At 38.8% G+C, this 21243-nt stretch overlaps 1 protein-coding gene across 1 annotated transcript; it reads left to right on the top strand.

Moving 5' to 3' along the window:
* The first annotated feature begins 282 nt into the window (after window positions 1-282).
* On the top strand, window positions 283-20641 carry TXNRD3 (thioredoxin reductase 3). Its single transcript, XM_048957120.1, has 16 exons — window positions 283-507; window positions 6593-6653; window positions 8382-8491; window positions 9007-9120; window positions 10857-10929; window positions 11742-11861; window positions 12268-12410; window positions 13740-13855; window positions 13950-14179; window positions 14308-14396; window positions 14842-14918; window positions 16181-16337; window positions 16517-16624; window positions 17419-17514; window positions 18943-19077; window positions 19362-20641. Exons 1-16 carry the CDS (start codon window positions 385-387, stop codon window positions 19422-19424), a joined length of 1815 nt encoding a protein of 604 aa, XP_048813077.1. The 5' UTR covers window positions 283-384; the 3' UTR covers window positions 19425-20641.
* The last annotated feature ends 602 nt before the right edge of the window (window positions 20642-21243 follow it).

Raw genomic sequence — 21243 nt, forward strand, 5'->3', positions numbered from 1 at the left:
TGCGTCCTGTCACCACCCTCCTCCAGGCTCACTCCATTCCTCCTCTCAGCGGGGATGTGCATCTTTACAAGCGCAAGTTCACCCACCTTTTCCCACGTCGTCTTTCGGTAAATTGTAATTACTATTACCTCAAATGGTGATACGGATAATTTGATGATTCTTAGTTGCATTGAAATAAAGGGCGAAAAGCTCTCTTTGACTTTTCGTCCATTCCCCTCCCTCCGTGCGAATGGTTCAGCCCATCCCGTAGCCTTCCCTGCTCCGGAAGGGGCGTGGCCGCGCCGGGGTCATTGCGGGCTTCGGGCACACGCCGCCGCTGTTGGCTGAGCGGGGCGCGCGCGGGCGGTTTCACCTCAGCGCCGCTCGCCTCAGCACGGCCCCGCCATGCCGCCGCCCGGGCAGACGCAGCTCCCGGATTGGGACGGCCTGAAGCTCCGCGTGCGGACCCTGATCGCTACGCACCGCGTCATGATCTTCAGCAAGAGCTACTGCCCCTACTGCCACCGGGTGAGGGAGCGCCGCGGGGCCTCGCTTCTCCTGGGCCCTGCGCAGCCTCTTCCCTTCCTCGCGGGCTGGAGCAGGCCTGTGGTGCGGCCCCCGGGCGAGGCGGGAAGCTCCGGCCTGGGCAGCGCATGTGGAAGGGGGCGAGAGACCTTGCGGGCACTACGCCGCGCTCTGCCGTGCCGCGTCCTTCCCGCCTATTGGAGCCCACAGCGTTGAAGTGATGCGAGGTCCCGGCTGGGTCATCGGCGGTTTTTTGTTTTTTTTCCCTCTTCTAGGGCAGATGAGTGAGTGGGAAGCGCTGCATGGTGCTTTTTGCTTTTTTTTTTTCCCCTCTGCTGGGCTGTTAGCTGGAGGTCGGGGTGCTGGCTGCGTTCAACTTGAGCAAAGCTGCTGCTCAGAGGGTAGGCTGAGCTTTCTGCTAGTTTTGAAATTGGAGGGAGAAGGCTGACTGTTGCAAGAGAGTAAGTTCTAAATTCCAGCCACAGTGTATGTTTTACCAAAGAAAACCTCCTAGTGATGAGTTGCGATGATTAGAAGGAACAGAAATCTTTCTAGCCCTGTTATGTGTGAATCACACGTAGCTGTAACTGGTAAGCAAAAGTTGTTAAAGAAAAGCAGGATCTTCATTAGAATCTTATGATACCATCAGGCTTCACTTATACCTCTCACAGAATCAGGGTGTTTGTGGGTACTGAATCATGAATATTTACAAACACTGTGTAATGAGATATTTAAACCTCATAGTACTGTGCCTGATGTGGATGTAGCGAGGAAAAAATGTGAAAGGAGGTGTGGGATTGAGTTCTGATGGTCTTCAGTGGAGCGGACAACCAGGAAAAGGACTCAAAAGCTGCACTCGTGTGTGTAGTGTAGGCTTAGTCACAGCAGCTCTTGTGAGGGAGGCTATGTTGTGAGCCTACTGTTGGAGTATATACTGAGTATATTCTGCCTCAACTTGCAACTTAGTCGAGGTTTTGGGAAGGGAAGTTTCTGTGTATAAAACAACAGGACAAACAAATCAGTTTCTTCTCACCAAGAGTGTTTTGGCAGAAAGCATAGTAAGCAGCTGTCTTTTAATGAAACTTGTTTATCTTATCAGTGGAAGTTTGAGAAAATGATTTAATGGTTGGCTGGTTATCTTGCGTAAGTGCAGTCCATCTGGCTGAAATGGTATCTTCTTTTGAGGGGATCTGCTTGTTGATGACTTCAGTGCTGTTCTTTGAGAAGTACTTAAAGTTGTCCCTGACTGTATTATTCTTTGTGCTTTCAGTGGTCCTGACCAGTCAACTTTTGGCATGCGTGGTGCTCAGTCCAGTGCTTTTTGAGTCATAAGATGGCACAGTAGCTTCTCAAACCTTGGAACTTATTCATTCATCTCTTTGGCATTGCACTGGGACTTGACTAACACAAGGAGCTAATGAGAAAAATAGGCTTATTGCAGTCCAGTAATTAAATTCCAGATTAATGTCCTTTCCTGCATTCATATGAAATTTCTCCATCAGACAGCATTAATTGCTTCTGGGAAACAGTCAGATCTGGGGAATACTGTCTTTAGTGCCACAAGGCAGGGAACATGCATGTGGAATAGGGGGAGGCCTCTCTCATGGCCCTTCCTAGGCAGGAGAGTTAAAAGACTTTATGAATGTTAAGTAACAGGTGGTAAATTTGGAGGGGCAGGATGTGAAGCAGAAAAGAGCTGATGGTGAGTTTCCTTGGTTTATGTTCTTTTTTTGAAGTGGAGAGAAAGACAGTATGATGAAGGAAGCCAGTAGAAATTGTTTGCATTGTGGAGGGATGATTAGAGGAAAGCTTGTGGAGGGAGAAGCCACATGAGACATCATTTGGTAAAAGAAAGAAATATCTGCAATAATGTGAGTGTTATCATCTCCTCCCTATGAAGACTTATAAAATAGTGCAAGGAACAAGAGAACAAAGGATGATGCAGTGTTCTAATCTAGTCTGTACAATTAATGAAGTGGATATAATTTGGAAGAGTTGTTACAGCTTGGGTATTTAGCCTATAATCACATAGTTTCAAATTCATGGAGAGAGAGAGATATTAGTACTATGCCATGCATCTCACCACGGATGGCTGTTAGCAGTGTGTTTTGGTAACATTAATTGAAACACCATTGATGTTTATTGCTAGTTCACAGTGCATTCATGTTCTAAAAGATACATGGGAAGAATTCTTTGTTTCAAACACCCCAATCCTGGGGCATTCAAGGCAAGGATGAATGGGGCCCTGGGCAACCTGAGCTCCTTGGTGGCAACCCTGCCTATGGCGGGGGTTGGAACCAGATGGTCTGTGAGGTCCTTTCCAACCCAAGCCATTGTATGATTATTTGTTTCAAATGGAAGTAGCCCCGCTGGAATTTTAAGATTATACTTTCCTTAAGATCTGCAAATAACTCTCTAAATGAATTAATTAGGTAGCTGTGTTTGATTGGCTTAGCTAGCAGCATGACCAGGCAGTTATGCAGTTTTCTGCAAGTGCGATTCATTGTTCAGTTAAGTCAGGCAGTGGTGGGAAGGGGTGGTGTTAGAATGACTTCCTCATCATAACTGAATCTGACTGCTCGTTAACTTCTTACCTCTCTCGTAAGACTAATGCTAAGTAAGATGTATAAAGAAAAGAAAGGGTTTTTTTAGTGGGAGAAATTTCTGGATCTGAACACTGTGATACATTAGAAATTATTTTAAGAGTAGCCAATGTAGCTGTATAAAAACTGCCAGTTATTCCAGGTACGTCTTGTGCTATTACTAAAGGTCATCCAAATCCACAGGAGCATCAGTCATTTTGGCTGTAGCTATTAAATACTAGTTGATATTTGAAATGGCAGACATGCAACATACCATGTTGCTTGAGTTTACTGCATGTGAGACTTAGCTCCCCTAATGACAAAAAGCATCTCCAGGACGAATTCTCTTGAGTGCCAGACCAATTTCTAAGCTTTGTGCAATCTATTTCCATATTTAGTGCTATGTAAAAAATTTTCTGGAGTCTTTTTTCGAAAACCTGAGAAGGCTTTGTATTTTGCAACTTCAGTTGTGCTGCTTGGTCTGGAGAATCCTTAGTGTTTACCAGAAATCATTTCCTGTGTGCTTTCTCTAGACTACTCATGGTTGCTGTTACTTTTCTATTCTTCCTCTTATTTTTTTTCCAAAGCAAGATCTAGCCTCTCCTGCATGTACTGAAGGTTTCATAACTTTGGGCATATAGTTGTCACTCTTGTTTCTGCTTCATCACCACTAACACATGCGTAATCTATTCATATCATCTATAATCACTGCTTCTAATTAGGATCCTGATATTTGTCTGGTTCTTTTTCTCTACTCTGTATCTTCAGTAGAGAATAAACATCACCTAAAGGCACTGCTTTAAATTTGTCGTTTCTTGTGTAATCCTTTCTTGTTCTAAAAATGTCCTCTGTCCTGTCCTCCCCCTGCTGTCTGTTGTTTCACTGTTTGAGATGCGTTTTTTGTATGTATTTTTTTAAAGCCACTGATGAAAACTTGCCTTTTGTGTCCTGCTGTTCTGCTGCAGACTAAAACAGCAGCCAAGTGGAGAATTTTGTGACTTCCCTTCAGAATCGTAGTGTGCCACTTTGTAGCAGCAATTTTCTTTGAGCTTTGCTTTTTTAGATATTTTGTGGCATTCAGCTTGGGCTTACAACGGCAATTGCAGGGCAGGAGCAGTTTTGCTGCTGTTTCCCACTCATTCAGCCCATAGATGTGGTCACTCCAGTAAGTAAGCGAGCCTTAGAGTGACATGAGTTTAGAATGAAAGTTTTTAGGTCTGTGTAGATGGTTTCAGAGATCTGGGACACAGGATGTCTTAGGAAGAGATTGGTTTGTTCAGCCTTAAGAGGAGGATAGGAGGGATTATATTCTTAATCGTCCACTTGATACCTGTTAGGCAGAACAGCCACACTCCTCTCAGTTTTAGAGTGAAAGAACAGAGGGCAACATGCACACTGTTAAACAAGGGATATTGTAATGAGATGAAAGGGAAATTCTTCCCTGGGTGTGGTCAAACATGGGAGCAGCCCAGAGACTTGTGTTATCTGTCCTTGTAGGTATTCAGAACCAACATGGACAGTACTTTGTCCAAGGTGATCCTGCTTCATGTCTGCTCCTGTTTGAGCAGGCAGCTGCACCTGGTGACCTCTGAAAAAGTCTGCTCCAACTTCCTTTATTTTGTAGGTGTAAAATTAATGCTGTCATCTATACAAGCAGGGTTTATTTTAGTATGTTATTGTTTCAATATGACATAAGGAAACTTATATCATTAATACATAATATAAAAGGTATATGTCTGTCTTAATAAAGTTGAAGCCATTAGAAAGTGGAGGGCAGTGAAATACTTGGTGCTTGGCACAGTGACCGCATGGATCACAGAGACATGAAAGGCTTTTATCACATTTAACATCTTAAAGCATCTTAAATGTGATTCAGCTTACTCTGAGTGTTGTCAGTAAGTGTGAGGTTCATCAGAAAGCTGGTTGTTGAAGTATTTTTATTTTTTCTTGAATCAACAAGAAAGCACACAGAGCTGCCATTGAGAATCCAGGCTGGCAAGGAGCATGCAGAAATTTAGCTACAGCTTCTTGCTAGAGCTGTTCTTGTATCAAGACAGTTAGGATGAAAAGCAGATATTTCACCCGATGCCTTACAACATGTCTTAGCAGAGGTAAGTCGGCCAAGATATATTTTGGGAGTAAATAGGCCAGCTTTAACATTACCTTGTTATGAAGTATGTCCTTGTCAAACTGTGAGAGCAGTTCACACAATTTCAGTTTTGCTGATTTTACAAATAGATGTTGCAAATAAAAAATCTAACTTCTAAATGGCTGCTTGATTTGAATCTGGTAGTTGTGCTCTGCTCTGTCCATTCAAAACTAGTATTAGAAGAGGAAGTTTCCTCCCCATGGAGGAAAAAAATAGCTCAAGTTGTCGTGTAGGGTGGCTTTTTCCTTTTCAAGGTTCTCATAGAGGTGATTGATTGTTTCCATGCTGGCTCCTGAATGCCTGAAACATTTCAGATATGAATGATTTAAATGGGGAAACAAAAATAAAAGATGTATAAGTTAGAACTGCTCCTGTCTGATCCTGGAGGCTGAGGCAGGTGTTAAACCAGAAACCCGAAATCAGAACTAGAAAAAAATTCCAGTCTTGTCCCAAGCCTCAGAGTAGAAGACAAGATAGTTCAAGCACATCTGATGTGCTCTTTGAAGTCGCTCACTGATCTGGATTGTTTTCCACCTGGGCAACGTGTTTCAGTGTCTTGCTGTCAGGAAAACCTTTTCCTGCAGTCTAATAATCTCTTGAAGCAGTTCAATCCCATCAGTTATTGCTTCCACCACTACTTTCCTTCTTCATTACAGCAGTCGGTTAATTATTTAAACACAGCTGTTTTTCCACATCTTTTCTTTAAGTTAAACTCATTGACTGCTTAGATTAATTGTTCTCCACTTGTTCTAAATCTTTTCTGTAATACAGTGACCAAAACTGCAAGGCTGAATACAGGGCTGGTAGGCTTGAGCTGCCCTTGCTCCGTGTGCTTAGGGATTACTCTTGTGGCTTTTTATAATGGCTTTTTTGCTTAACAGTGTTTGTTTGGCAAGTTATCTTTAATCCCCATTCTTTCTTTCCTTAGTACTTGGGAAATCTGACTGCTGCATTATTTTTCTTCATGATATTTTTCTGCATAGCAATTACTGTCATTGTTTTTGCCTGTTCAGGGGATGTTGAGATCTGCAGCTAAGCCAACTGTATAAAGAAGTTGTCTCTTAAGATCTGTTGAACTTGGAGTAGGAGATTATCTGTGGCATACTTTGTTTGAATGCTGTTAAATAGCCTGACTTTAAATGAGGACTGTGCAAAATGTAGAATTAGTGCCAAACTTTATGAAAGACATCTATGGCTATACCCTCAAAGAATTCTAATCGAGTCTTAAGTCCTTATGCATTTGTATAATTGAGAATTAAAAGAATGCATTTACCCTGAACTGTGTATTGGACCTTATGGAAGTTTTGCCTTTGCAGTCTGCCTGGGTACAAAAACATTGTGTCCTTTTCTGTTACAGGTAAAAGAACTCTTCAGCTCGTTAGGTGTACAGTACTATGCTTTGGAACTGGATGTAACTGGTAAGTGGCAGAAAGAAAGTGTATCAGGTGTTGCTTAATGTAACTAAAACTGGGTGGATGTGCATGGCTTTAAGCTGTCTTGAACTAACGGTAAGTCTTAAGGAATCGTGGAAAGGACTCGTGAGGATCGTTGAGTCTCAACTTTAAGTGTACAGAGATAAAAAAGTAGCTGGGCTTCATTATGGATTTTAGTGTGGGGGATACATTTTTAATTTCACTGAAGGTCCTCTTTCCTCTTTTGGTACAATCCACCTAATGTGCAGAGGATGTGAGATCTGGTTTCTCCTTTGGGAGTCTCATCTTTCAGGAAGAAGCCTTTGGTAGTTTTCTCTTACCTCTGTTATGGCTTTTAGATGAATTGTTAATGTTTGATGTGGTGTAACAGTGACATTCAGAGGGAAAGCTGCTGAGTCATTGGTAAGAGTGTGAATTCCACAGTCTTGACTGTTACCCATATGAGTTTTTTCTAAAGCCTTTACTTCCACCACTCCTGTAGTGTATTATACATGTGTATGTAATGCATGTAGTTTTAAGAACAAAGTTTCTAAAATAGTACTGATTTCTGCATTGTGCCATTAGTAAGCTGTTAATTATGGATGATCATCATCCATATGATTTTATATTTTATTTTTCCTATGCATAGAAAGAAAATTTAGTTTCTAATCCTTTCTTTTCAAGTGTATTTAAGCAGTATTTGAGGGGGAAAATGTCTTAGTAATCCAAGTACATCTTCTGACTTATCTCAACTTTCATTAATTAAAAAGTAAAAGAAATACTATAAACTAGGCATGGCCCTGTATATACACAATACAGCTCTCTGATTGATTGATTTCCTGAAATTACTTGTCATTAAGAAAATGTTTCTTTTGCAGTTATTGCAATCACTGATGGTAAATAAATCTTGGAGTATAGAGATTTCTAACCAGTGATCACTGTAAAATCTTCCCACATTTACTATTGTACAACTATTGAGAGCTCTAAACTGAGGCTGCCTATTGGCGCTGGTGATTCAGATGTCAGGTCAGGCAATGATGGTCTTAAAACAGGAAGATTTCAAGCAGTGTGGCAGATAGCATCTTCAAGCTTTTTCTGTGAACATGACCATGTTTATTCTTCTGATCTCCAAATTCTTGTAACTACAAAGCTGCTGGGGAAAACTGTGTGCACTTAAGTGGAACAGAACTCCAAAAGCCAGACAATTCTACTGGGGAAAAAAGCTGTCTGTATGATTTCTTGTTTTATCTAATATATATATATATGTATATATATATATAATATCTAATACATACAATTTATATATATATATATATATATTTCTTTGCATCTATTATGAGTTTTTAGTAATATTTAGACTAATACAAAAAATAATGTATGCGTAAGTATATGTAGAAAGATAAATATATTTAAAATTTAAGTGTGGTACCAAATGTTATACTGTCAGAATGGGATTCTGGAAAGAATCCAGAAAACATGGGGCTAAACTTGATTACTTCAACTACTTCAGCCTGAAGATCTTTGGCTTGAAGTACCTGTTTATCCTCCATATTTTAGCCAGCCTTTTCACAAACTATTTTGTGTCCAGTCTATGTAGAAATGTGATGCCTAGGAAATAATGGTTTTCTTGACAGGCCTATATATGTTGCAGTCTACACCTTTAAAATGTCAGCTTGTATAAAAAGCCCCTTCTTGAAAGTAGTTGTTTAATGTACCTTTTTCATTTGTTCTTAGATGATGGACCCAGTATTCAGCAAGTGTTAGTGGAGCTAACTAATCAGAGGACTGTGCCTAATGTTTTTGTCAATGGAAAACACATAGGTGGCTGTGATGCAACTTACAAGGTAACTTCCTATAAAAATAACTAGGACTAGACAAGAATGGGGGTGATGTTAGGTGATGTGCTTCTGCTGTCTAGCTTGTTGGTGAATCAACTTAGGTTCTGTGTTTCTGTTACAAATACGCGAGTGTGCGTTTTCTTGAATTTGTCTGCAGACAAACTCTTAGAAAGTTTGTGCAGCACTCAATCCAAGCTGTAGGACTGAGGAAATAGGCCATCAAGTATTTTTAACTTGTGCATTCTGTGGCCTGAAGTCTGTTGTGTAAATGAAACACAAACATGTTTGAGTCTTTTCCAGGATCATAAACTTAACAATTGCAGCATTTTTGGGGATCCCCTTTTCAGAGCAGACTCAGCTAGATCAAATTGCTTGGAGTCCTTGGCCATACATATAAAAATCCAGGAACAGCTGTGTTTTCTGCTATAATATTGGAGGGAAAGTAATTTGAGTGGTCTAGGTCAGAAAAGGCATTGTATTTCAGTTTTTGCTTAGAAACATGTGGTGACTTGATTTTACAGGCTTATGAGAATGGAACACTGCAAAAACTTCTTGGTAATGTCAAAGATGCAGAGACCTATGATTATGACCTCATTATTATTGGTGGTGGCTCAGGCGGACTCGCTTGTTCCAAGGTATGACATGAACAAGTTGTGTATGAAACTTCGTCAAAAAATAAGTTTCCATATTAATCATGGTAGAATAAAACAGTATATATGATGATGATTAATAGTGTTAGTCTTGTTAATGAATCAGTAGCAGTATTGGTAGTTTGCTCATTCAAAGAATAACAGCCTGTATGGACCATTTCCTAGAGAATGACTAAACTCAAGTCTTGATCTAATAATAGGTTTTAGGTTCCTAGCTGAGAGTGGAACTGAGAGTGGAAGTATCTCCTCTTTATGTGCAGTGTACAGGCGCTTGAATGCTTCCAAACAGTAATCTGGAAAACTTGCAGACTGTTCTTGAAGTACTTCTGCATATTAGGATCCAGGACTACCAGTAATCTGAAATAAAGTGTTTTCAACTGTTACCTGAATGAACTGTTTCATGCTTCATTATTCCTTCTAGCTACTTTTTCAGAAATAGTAACAGATTATGCACCTCTTTCACAGTTAGCTGTTATTCAGAGTGCCACTAGGCCTGAGCTGCAGGTTCAGTTTTCTACATGAGGAATTTGAACCCATGTTTCCCACTTCTCAGCTAGCCATCTTAGCTGTCAATTTTTGGTTTGGACATGGTGAGGTTGCTCTTGGTAACCTTGCTGACTTCTATACAACAATACAGTTAAGCATGCAGCTATAACTAGATCAACATAAGAAAGGTAGAGAAGGAGATATGACATTGTACTTTATTCTAATTTGTGGGAGAAGGTGTGAGTTCTTCCTCCAGAATTGTGTGTATATCGTAATAGTCAGTCACACGTGGTTGATGTGGCTTCAGTGTCCTTGCACTGAAGAGGGCTTCTGAAAGGCTCTCTTATTTCCTGCCGTTACAGTATAATAAGCTGTTAAACATAAATCTCCCTCCACTTTGCCCCACGACTCCTTCAGTTGGCTAGTCGTTTTCAGAATGCTAGAAATCTTTCCTTGGTGCCTTTTGGGACATGAACGATAAACTTGGTGGTAATTACCAACTTGTTCAGAGTGGAAGAGTTCATTTATTTGAAAAATAGGACATAAGTGGGTAACTCTAAACTTGTTTGATCCAGGATCACAGCAATTGTATGCAGGAACTCTTAAACAGATTGGATCAAACCTTTAGGTGCCCTTAAAAAAAAAAAATCTAATATTGAGTAGATTCGCTCAAGTGCTTGGTCATCCTGTGGATATAGGGCTATTCAGTTTGAAATGGAAATTAGGTGGATATCTAATCAAAGCTCTGGCTTCAAGCAGGGTGAGCTAAGGTTATGCAGGGCCTTATTTGGGTCTTGAAAATGTTCAAAATCTTGGGGCACCAATGTGTCTGGGAATCCTACTTTCCTGCTTGACTGTCTTCATGGAATTAAGTTTGTTCTTCGTACTCTTATTTCAACGTAGGGACATTGTCTTTTATCCTTCTACCACTTGCCACTGCAGCGAGCATGGCTCCAGTACTGTAACTCCTGGCACTGGAAGGTTGTTGTCTACCCCCATAACCTTCTTTTCTTCAGACTAAAGAAGCCCAACTTTTCTCATTATTCTCATAGGACATGAATGTTTGATAGTAGAGAAGGTAGAAGAGCTACACATGGTAATGAGACTGACTAGCAAAAGAACCTGTTACTTGTGCTAAGTATATCATCAGTGCAAACAAGCGGTCATGTTTCTTGGTTAAGGAAATGTTTATTAATGCTGGTTTATCTTTTTTTTTTTTTTTTTTTTTTATACAGGAAGCTGCTACCTTGGGAAAGAAAGTGATGGTATTAGATTATGTTGTGCCAACGCCCCTGGGAACCACCTGGGGTAAATATGGTGTTTGAGTACCAGTGAGAAATGTATTGATTTGTAAGATATTGTGGATTTGTATTCTTCAAAATTATGGCAGAATTCTGTAATTCTGAAACATAACAAAGGAGTTGCTTTCCTGACATGCCTGGATGGTTATTTGTTTTCTGTATTGCTAGCTCTCTGTTCTTTGTTAAATGTTGTTATAATTCAGTTACAAACTGTGGCCAAACGTGTGTCTGTGTGTGTTCACAATCTTTTGTCTGTTTTTAATACTTTTTAGTTCATCTGGTTTTATTTCATGAATGACTGATCTAGGTTATGTCTAAAACAGCGTGACTGTATGGGTGTGCATGTATCACCTTTTTAGAATTAAACAGCTGCTGTCTGACCTTATTAATGCTATTGGCAATTGAGAAATAGTAAGGAATTTCAATGGTCAGACTGAGTCGAAGTGTGAATGTGCTTTCATAGCCTTAAAGCAAATTCGTATTTCAGATTCCACAGAATAGATAATACTGAACTCTGGGTTTTTTGTCATGCTTTCTTGCTGATCCAACTAACTTGCAAAGCACCCTGTAAGTAGCTATCCTGGATCTTCGTTGAAGACATCACACTAAATCTTCTTGGCTGGATGAGTCAAATGACTTCTTAAACTGAATACAAACTTGTAACGTTGGTGTACTCATTTTAAAATGTTTATAACAGCAGAATTTCATGTTAGTTTTGTTGCAGTATCATGAACTGATATATAAGTGACTATGCCAAGCATGTACAGAAGCATGAATATTTTGTTCATGCAAGCAATAACATGATTCTTCCTGTCTTAGGACTTGGTGGTACATGTGTAAATGTAGGTTGTATTCCCAAGAAGCTAATGCATCAAGCAGCACTTCTGGGGCAGGCACTCAAAGATTCAAGAGCATACGGCTGGCAGTATGAAGAGCAAGGTTAGTAAGAACGTGGGACAGACAGGACTGTATACAGATGACTCTAAGATAGTTATGACAGTTCAGTGTACTTCAAACTTAGGTAACTGTTGAACTCTGCTTCTGTTTACCAAGTAAATAAGAACGATTCTTCCTTCTTGATCCTTCTTTCATACATAAAAAATCTTTAAGATTAGAAGCTAGTTGTTTTGTTCCTGGTATTATCTCAAATAAATAGATGAGCTTCTTGGATGGTCTTTTTTCAGACAGTTACAAGTCAGGTAAATATATCACGATGATTTAAGACTCTTATAGACATAATCATTACTAATAATGATGGCTGCTTAACAAGATGTACAATGAATAAGATTTGAGCTTTTAACAGTTCATTTGGTTTCTAAAATATGAAATTAATGGCTTGTTTCAGTTAAACACAATTGGGAGACCATGGTAGAAGCAGTTCAAAACTACATTGGCTCTTTAAACTGGGGCTATCGATTGTCCTTAAGAGAGAAATCTGTGACATACCAAAATGCCTATGGAGAATTTGTTGAGCCGCACAAAATTAAGGTATGTGTTATGTTTAAAAGACTTTATTTAGTTGAGAGGGAAAATTTGGGCTCTTGAGCTGCCATTTAAATTCCATCAAGGAAAAAAATCTTCATTCTGACATTGCCTACTTCATTCAGCCTAAAAGAAGTTGTTCCTGAAATAATTTACCGATTCAAATTGATGTTTTGCTTTATTACATGTCACAGTGCAAGTTACTAAATTGGCAAACACAGGAGTAATGTGGATATTGGTTAAACTGAAGTCTTGCATGAATATGGCCAAGTAGTTTCTCTCAGTGGCTGGCTTTGCTGAAGGTGAGCTGTTCGAGCCAAAAAAAAAATACACAGAAAACCTTGAGCAGTAACAATATAACACTTGGAAACTCTTCAGACTAAGATACCTACTGCATTCTGCACAGACTGCAGAAATTACATTTGGATTAAGCACTTGCATAATAGTGCTAGATAGAAACATATGCTGTATCAGCATAAGAATTAAACTGTCTTGCAAGACAGAGCATGTGCTGGCAGTCCTGCTATGTGTGGTAGTAGTGTAGCAAGGTTAACTTAAAAGAATTGCGTTTTGAACAAAACTATCTGGATCAGTGGCTACAATTGTCTGTTTTCAGTATGAGCTTATGAAGCAAACTGTTTCAGTGTCTGCATATGCAGGTTATCTGCTTAGTAGTGCTCTTTTTCTACAAATAAACTAGAACAGAAACTTTCAGTAATAGGTTGTACTTGATGAACCTCTGAGATCCCTTCCAACCTATGCTATGTGACAACTTGCTGGGGAGGAAGTTTCTCTTTCTGTATTGGTAAATAAAGAACAAGAATGAAGATTGGATTTCAGAAGAGATGTTGGCAGGATTAAATTCCCTGAGGGCCTTTAGAGATCAAGAAAGTAACTAAATCACTTTAAATTCATTTAAAATAGGGTATTAGGCCCTCCTAAAGCATTTAAGTAGATTCTATTTTTATTTTTCTAAATTAGTATAAGAATTAGTTGGGCTTTTCTTAGCAGCAAGGGGTGGAAGAGCACCCTTCATTTGCTGTGGGTTTTTATAATTTAAAGTTATCAACTACTCATGTGGATCTAATTGTTCATATGAGCAGAATTCAAGCAGTAAAGGATTTCAGGTGCTGTAACCTACAAGAACAGAGTAATAGTCTGTGCTTTAAGCACGTAGTTCATCAGTGATCTGTATGGCCTGTCTAAATGTTTGAAACTACTTGCATGTATGTTCTTAAACATATCTACCATGTTTAGGTGAAGATTGTTTTTTTGTTTTTCACTTCATTGTAAAACCTATTCGTATGGTAAAGACTTTTGTGTCTATATAAACAGGCAACTAATAGAAAAGGACAAGTAACCTATCACACAGCAGAGACTTTTGTCCTGGCAACAGGAGAAAGGCCTAGATACCTGGGTATTCCTGGAGATAAAGAATACTGTATTACAAGGTGAGATTAAAAGGCATAATGGGCTGAATTTTCTTTGCTCTAATGCTTGCAAAGACCTGTATTAAAAGAGCCATGTGACTTCTTTTCTTTTTAGTGATGACCTCTTCTCCCTGCCTTACTGCCCTGGCAGAACACTAGTTGTGGGTGCTTCCTATGTGGCACTGGAGTGTGCAGGATTTCTTGCTGGTTTAGGTCTCGATGTCACAGTCATGGTGCGTTCCATACTCCTTCGAGGCTTTGACCAAGAGATGGCAGAAAAAATAGGTGCCCACATGGAAACACATGGTGTAACGTTCATAAGAAAGTTTGTACCTACTCAGGCAAGTGCTTTCTTACCTTCCTTCTCTTTGTGCAAAATTACCTTAAACAACACAGGTTAAAAAAAAAAAAAGCAAACATATGCTTTCTATTGCTTAAGATCATTCTAATCTTGCAAATCTTTATACAGGTAGAAAGGCTGGAGGATGGCACACCAGGAAGACTAAAAGTGACAGCAAAGTGTACTGAGGGTCCAGAAATTTTTGAAGGAGAATATAACACTGTAAGCACTTCTGGATTTGAAATAACTAAATATTACAGTGCTGTGAAAATGTATTGAAGTACTTTAAAAGCTGTTCAGGATAAGGCAAAGAGAAGTCTTTCTTGGCAAATAATTCAAGTAGCTTCCTGGCAGGGCAAAAAAAAATAAAAATAAATAAATAAATAAAAATGAATAATCATCTCCAGTTGCACATTGTCAGCAAAAGAGGTGAAACTTAAATGAGTGGAATTTAGTTTTTGTGCACAGTGTTGTTCTGTTTTGTTCTGTAGCTAATGTTGCATTTCTGAAATAAGCTGCACGTGAAGGAAGCTGAACTGGTGACTCCTCTTCATAAAATTTTTTTGAGAAGTCACTTCAATTATGAATGCTTTAAAGCTGTTTCAGAGGAAAGTAAAACCTACTCAGCTTTACACTTCTTTAAAGTTACTGTATGTAATTCTTTTAGGTTTTGTTAGCCATTGGTCGGGATGCATGTACCAGAAATATTGGCTTACAGACAATTGGTGTCAAAATCAATGAGAAGTAAGTATTGCTCAGCTCCTATAAGCCACTGATTTATTTCAACTTTTTAATAATATCTAATGATACTGACACTTTTTGTTAAACCTCTTTTTTTTTTTTTTTTTTAAGCCAAGCAATTATATGAATCTTTGACATCTTATCTGTCCTGGATTTGAGTACAATTTCTCAAACTTCATTTCCATAAAAGAACTATTCTAGTACCTATTTGTTGGCTGCTGCACTCCTGGAATGCGCTTAATATTTACTTAATTTGTTCAGAAACTACAGTCTAGTACTCTGTTAATTTCTGAGGGGAGGCCTGCTAAAAATAAAAATAAAACATAATTTTTAAAGGTTTTAGTGTTTGTTTCTGCATTTCTTGATAGCTGTTCCACATATGTGAGCTTAAGCTGTAGATCTACAGGAATCTTAGTATATTTGTGATGGTTTTTTCTTACTTTTTTTTGTAGTAGGCTTTTAAGTCTTCAAGTAATGCTGTAGTCCTGGATCTTATTTGGCAAGTCAGTCTGAGGATTTAAAGAAGTAAACTTCACACTTCCTTACAGATTTTGTTTTCTCACTAGAGTCAGTTGCAAAACCTGGGACAAAGCAAGAGGCAGGATTATGTAGATCAGAGAGAGAAGAATTAGTCATCTTGCAGCAGCTAGAAATCTATTAAACAAGCTTATTAAGGCTCTTGGTGGTGCATAGCGCTAGGACAAGGCGTAGTGGCCTAAAACTTGAACATATGAAGTTGTGTACATGTGGAAGAACTCCTTCATGGTAAGGATGACAGAGCACTGGAACAGGTTGTCCAGGGAGGTTGTGCAGTCTCCTTCAATGGAGATATTCAATACCCAAGTGGATGTCTACCTGTACAACCTACTGTAGGGATCCTGCTCTAGCAGGGGGTTTGAACTGTGATCTCTTGAGGTCCCTTGCATTGTAATTCTGTGATTTAAACATGTGAGTGATGCAGCTTTTTTTTTTTTTTTTTTGTGATCTGTATGGTATTCAAGTAAAAAATCAAATGTCCAAAGATTTCTGACCAACTTAGTTGTCATCAGATTTGCATTGAAAACTAACTTCAACCATGTAGAAGCTTTGAAGAGCTTACAAATGAAGTGGAAAAGACGTGTACTTATTTTAAGTACTAAGCATGTTTTCTTAACATCTTTGTGGCAGAACATCTCCCCCTTATTAGTTTTTGGAGACTTCTGAGGAAGGTTGTGATATTGAACTCTGTTCTGTTTTCTGTTGTTTTGTTTGTTTGTTTTTAAAAGGAATGGGAAAGTACCAGTAAATGATGAAGAACAAACCAATGTGCCTTACGTTTATGCTATTGGGGATATCTTGGATGGAAAGCTTGAACTTACTCCTGTTGCCATTCAGGCAGGGAAACTCCTGGCCCGCAGGCTCTATGGTGGTAGTTCCACAAAGGTAAATCTGTAAGAACACAATTTTAACCTCAATACTTTTTGCCTCAGACTTTCAGTAACACAGGTTGATTTGTCCGTGTGACTGTGGGGACTGCGAGCATTTGGTAAACAAAAGGAAAGGTTCATAAGAACTTATGAATTACTGATTGCACAGTCTAAATATATATTCTGCATTTTCAGTGTGACTATGTCAACGTACCAACGACAGTGTTTACTCCTTTAGAGTATGGCAGCTGTGGGCTAGCTGAAGAGAAAGCTATAGAACAATATGGAGAGCAAAATTTAGAGGTGAGAGCACTCAATATTTGATTATCCTGGAGCTTGATGTTTTTTGTCTGTAGAGGTTACCTCAATGGGCCTTTGATCATGAAAGTGTTGTCATAAGATGATGAAGTTACTGGACTCCTATTCACTCGATAACAGTAGAGTTGTGCATAGCAGTTTGCATGCTGCTGAGAAGTGTTTGATTTCAGGAGGCCAAAATCAGGTTGCAAAGCTGTGGGTAGCTTTTTCTCTTGTAAGAATGTAAGTACTGTTACTGCTGAAGTATACCAGACTCTTGGGACAGCCAATTCTGTATGTGTTCTCTATACCTAAATTGGGTATAAACTTCTCCTGATCTTTTTCTTAGACTTCAGGAGAGTCGGCTGTAATTTGTTTTACCCTGATTTCTGGCTTCAATGATCCCTTGAAGACAGTTCTCTTATGTCCTTCAAATACACTTTGTTATTTAGCATCTGTTTTAATTGCTTTGCACAGTAGGGTTAAGTATAGAGAAACTAGATATTAAATTTATACTAATTTAAAAACTTTTCTCTCTGCAATTTCAATCATAAGCTGTAGCTGTATTAAATTGAAGTGTTGAAGTTAGAGCATGTGTTTTTAACCAAGCGTTCCTCTAACTTTTGGAAGATGGACTGGGTGAGAGTGGGGGTGGTGGGGAGAGAGAAGAAAACTGTTTTGTTTAACAAATAATCAAAATGTGGCAGGTTAAATGTCAGATCACCTATCAGGTATGGTTTGAGAAAATAAACATTGATTGAATTCATCAGACAATTATGTTTCTGTCTTGTCTTCCTCAGGTTTATCACAGTTTGTTCTGGCCACTTGAATGGACAGTACCAGGTAGAGATAACAATACTTGTTATGCAAAGGTTATCTGCAATAAACTTGACAGTGTAAGTAGCAAGCCAAAGTGTGTGTGTGTTCAGTGTATTCATAATTTGTTTGGACCAGCCAGACGTTTAATATTTTATCTGTCTTGACTTAGGCCAGCTCTATCAGTTAATGTAAGCATAGTTTTAATAGATTTAATCACTTCGGAAAGATTGTTTGATGTGTGTTGTGTGGGTTTTCTTGTAACTGCTGTTTCAGCAAATGATAGTTTATGGATTATGAAACTTCATCCTCAATTTAAGCATGAATTCATTGAAGAAATTCCCCAGCATTTTTCTTCAAGTTTTGAATTGCTGTACTATTTACAGTCCTGGTTTAGGCTTCTGGACTTTTGTGTGGTTGGGTTTTTTTTTTTGCCATGTGCTTTTTGCAGTGTTCAAATGCTTGTGTGTTTAGCAGAAACCTGTAAAACAACTTGATCCTAGAACCTCAGTGATAAGAATTTCTGGTGGTTGGTGGGATTTCTTGCAAAAAAAAAAAAAAAAACCCACCTCTGTGGGAAAACCTGTCTGATACAAAAAAAGACTTTGTTTAAAATGACTTTGGAGAGAAGGAATTATATGATTAAATAGCTTATTTCCTCTTATCTTAGCCATACTTACTCTTCCTTACTAACCTACTTATGCCTTTCTCAAAGGCTGCATTTACTGAAGGCAAAAACTGCCAAATGAAAACCCTGGAGGGGAGACCTGCCTTACAGAACCTTCTTTTTTCTAGTATGGTGGTGGTGGAAATGTAAATAAAGAATTTGTTGTTTCTTGCAAATTATGGTCAGACCTGTACTAGAGCTGCTCTGGCGTTGTGGAACATTTTGGGAAAATGTTTTAAGCCACATTTTGTATTTCTCTCGGTAAATCAATTAATTCTGCAAACTGAAACAGTAATTTTCATCTCATTTCTGTAGGCTCCAGCCACAACTGTAGATCTGTAGATCTTGCTACAGAGACAACTTGCTCAAAATACAAACCTACTATGTTTTGAAGGAAATTCTTAATAGTTTGGGGAAAGAGAACAGCCAGTGAAGCTGTTCAGTATCAGATGTTTTAAGACAACATAAGCAGCTCCTTCATGTGAATTGATTGTAGGAAAAAAAAATTTAGATCTGAACATACTGCTTACCTACAAAATAATAGATTATAATTTTGTCAACTGCAGTTGTTTAGTTTTAATATCTTTGAGTCTTTTGAGTGCTGTTCAAGAATTATAAAACTCATGTTAAAGCTTGTTTTCTTCTGATACAATGGTATGGAAGGCTGAAATAAGCCACAGAACTATCTTCAGAGTGGCTTGTGGGTTTCTTCTTCCCCTCCCAAGACTATGCTGTTGACCTGCTGGCATAGCATATACATTTAGGTGTAGGAGTTTATGTGCTGAAGCTGTGTTAAATGTTACCTACTTCACTGATTTTTTGTTTTCTTCTCACCTCAAAGAACCGTGTGGTGGGATTTCATGTTCTCGGACCTAATGCTGGTGAAGTTACCCAAGGTTTTGCAGCTGCAATAAAATGTGGTCTCACCAAAGAACTCCTTGATGAAACAATTGGTATCCATCCTACTTGTGCAGAGGTAAGGGCCAAAAGAGCTTTATTTCAAACCTACTTGTGAAGATGGTTACTTAGATGCAAGAAATGAATACTGAAGTACATTTTATACTGAGTGTTGTTTAGTATTTGCTTAACTTCTGACTACAAGATGTTGAGATTTGATAGGCGTCAATTGTGCGCTGCAACTTCTTCCACTGTAGCAATTTGAAGAACTCTAGTATTGTTATTTCACAAGAAGAGCCTGATAGCCATGTGGATTATGATACAGAGCAATAGTAAATAAGCAATTGTTTTGATATCTTGCAGGTGTTCACTACAATGGATATTACAAAATCTTCAGGACAAGACATCACTCAACGGGGCTGCTGAGGTTAAACCTGCTGTCTTTCTTGTTTTCATACTGTTCACACTTAGTTCTGTGGAAGTCCTTTACATCGAACTGTTGTGGGATAAAATAGACATTTGCATCAGTACCACTGTATGTAGTGCAGTGGGGAGTGGTGCTGCATTAAGGCTTCCTCACTAAATAGTGTTGCAGTGGAAACAGTAATACAGCAGGGAAATCTTGAACAGAAAATCCTGATTTTGCTTGGAATCAGCACTAACGTGCTTTTTTGACGTTCTGGCTCAAAACCTTACTGTGAGGTGAGCTGTAACTGATGGCTGCCATGCAAGGTTGGGAGATATTTTCATCCAGTCAGATGACTGAACTTCTCCTGAAGGAAATCCTCAAGTTGCACAAATTAAAGCTGACACTTCTAAGCTCCAGAGTCTTGTCTAAATGCCTGAAGTAGAAGACAAATATATAACTGAATGAATCTTACCAGCAGTTTAAAGTTATCTACTTTCATTGATGCATCTTGTTTTATTTAATTGTGTGTCTAGTTTAGGCAAGATGGGCACAAATTGGATGCAGTGGATGAACAGTGCAGTTAAAGTACTACTATCGCCCTTCAACCAGTCTAAAACTTCAAAACTTTGAAGATGTTGCTGCTGTTACATTCGTAGTTTGACCTCAGGTGGCATTATGTCTTTAAGATGAGAAATTGAATTGTAGGAATTCTGTGTGTCAGGGTTGAAGAGCTTAAGTGCAGGACCTTGTCAATTTGCTCTTGCTATTTATGGCTGTACTTAGTGCTAACAGTCTCAAATCTAGCTTCAGCTCTAGTGTAAAACATCACAGAACCCAGAAATGTTACATCTGTATTTTTCTGTGCAGTATTGAAATTTGAAAGAGAAGAATCTCAGAATAGTCTGCCCTGTTAATATAGTAAATGCCTGTCCATGATGGTAACATGTATTGCATAGAATGTCTCTTTGGAGCATGTGTTGCAGCAGAGAACAGTGACTTGGTATGCTGTCATACTTTGTGTAGTGTTGTGTACAGTCATTACTCTGAAGTTTTCTTCCATCCCAGCCTTCTGCTCTGGGGGAATTATGCTTGAATTTGGCTCTTAGTTTTGTTCAAAGAGATGCTTTGAAAGACTGTTTTGAACACTGTATTATATTAAACAATTTTTAACTATTTAATCTGATGTAATATGGCATTTGAAGTTCAATAAATAGCACAACATTTTGTTGTCTGACCTCATGATTTGCATTAATGCATACATAAGTCTTATTTGTGCTGGAATTACATATTTTCATATGCAGTACTAATGCTTCCATAGATTTGTGCGTTCTGTCATCTCTTCAACAGAGAAGGAAATTCTCTTGTCAAGTCTGGGGGCTTGCTCCAGAAATCTAACGTGTTTATACTTCTGTGTATGGATTTTGCTGTTCAAGCTGAGAGGGCAACTTTATATCAGTCTGTATAATCCAGAATGTTTTGCATATATGCATGTTAGTCTTTTGTTACCACAGCTTGCAGGTATTCTGTTTAGTAACGTCAAGGTTTTTGGGTTTTGCTATGGATGCCTAGCAGTACTCCACAGTACTTTCACTGAGGATGCTTGCTGAACTTTTGCTGTTGCTGTGCTGCAGAACTTGGGGAGCTGCTTGTTCCTTTGCTAGAGCCAGTTTGCTGTCTTCTGCAGCATTGCCAGAGCCTTGTGTATCTGAAAGTTTTCTTAATAGATCAAATGTTGTAGTTTGAAATAAAATAGGCATAATAATGTAGAGGTGACTAAAAACTCTAAGCTGAAGTGGGTGGAGGTTTGTCTGAGCTGTTTAAAAAGTGAGTAGAGAT

The sequence above is a fragment of the Lagopus muta genome, chromosome 11 (assembly GCF_023343835.1).
Source record: "Lagopus muta isolate bLagMut1 chromosome 11, bLagMut1 primary, whole genome shotgun sequence".
In the NCBI taxonomy this organism is placed as follows: Eukaryota; Metazoa; Chordata; class Aves; order Galliformes; family Phasianidae; genus Lagopus; species Lagopus muta.

Coding starts and splice junctions, on each gene's coding strand:
- TXNRD3 (XM_048957120.1), top strand. CDS start 385: ATGCCGCCGCCCGGGCAGACGCAGCTCCCGGATTGGGACGGCCTGAAG. Junction 6,654..8,381: donor TTTGGAACTGGATGTAACTG/GTAAGTGGCAGA, acceptor ATTTGTTCTTAG/ATGATGGACCCAGTATTCAG. Junction 14,919..16,180: donor GGTGTCAAAATCAATGAGAA/GTAAGTATTGCT, acceptor TGTTTTTAAAAG/GAATGGGAAAGTACCAGTAA.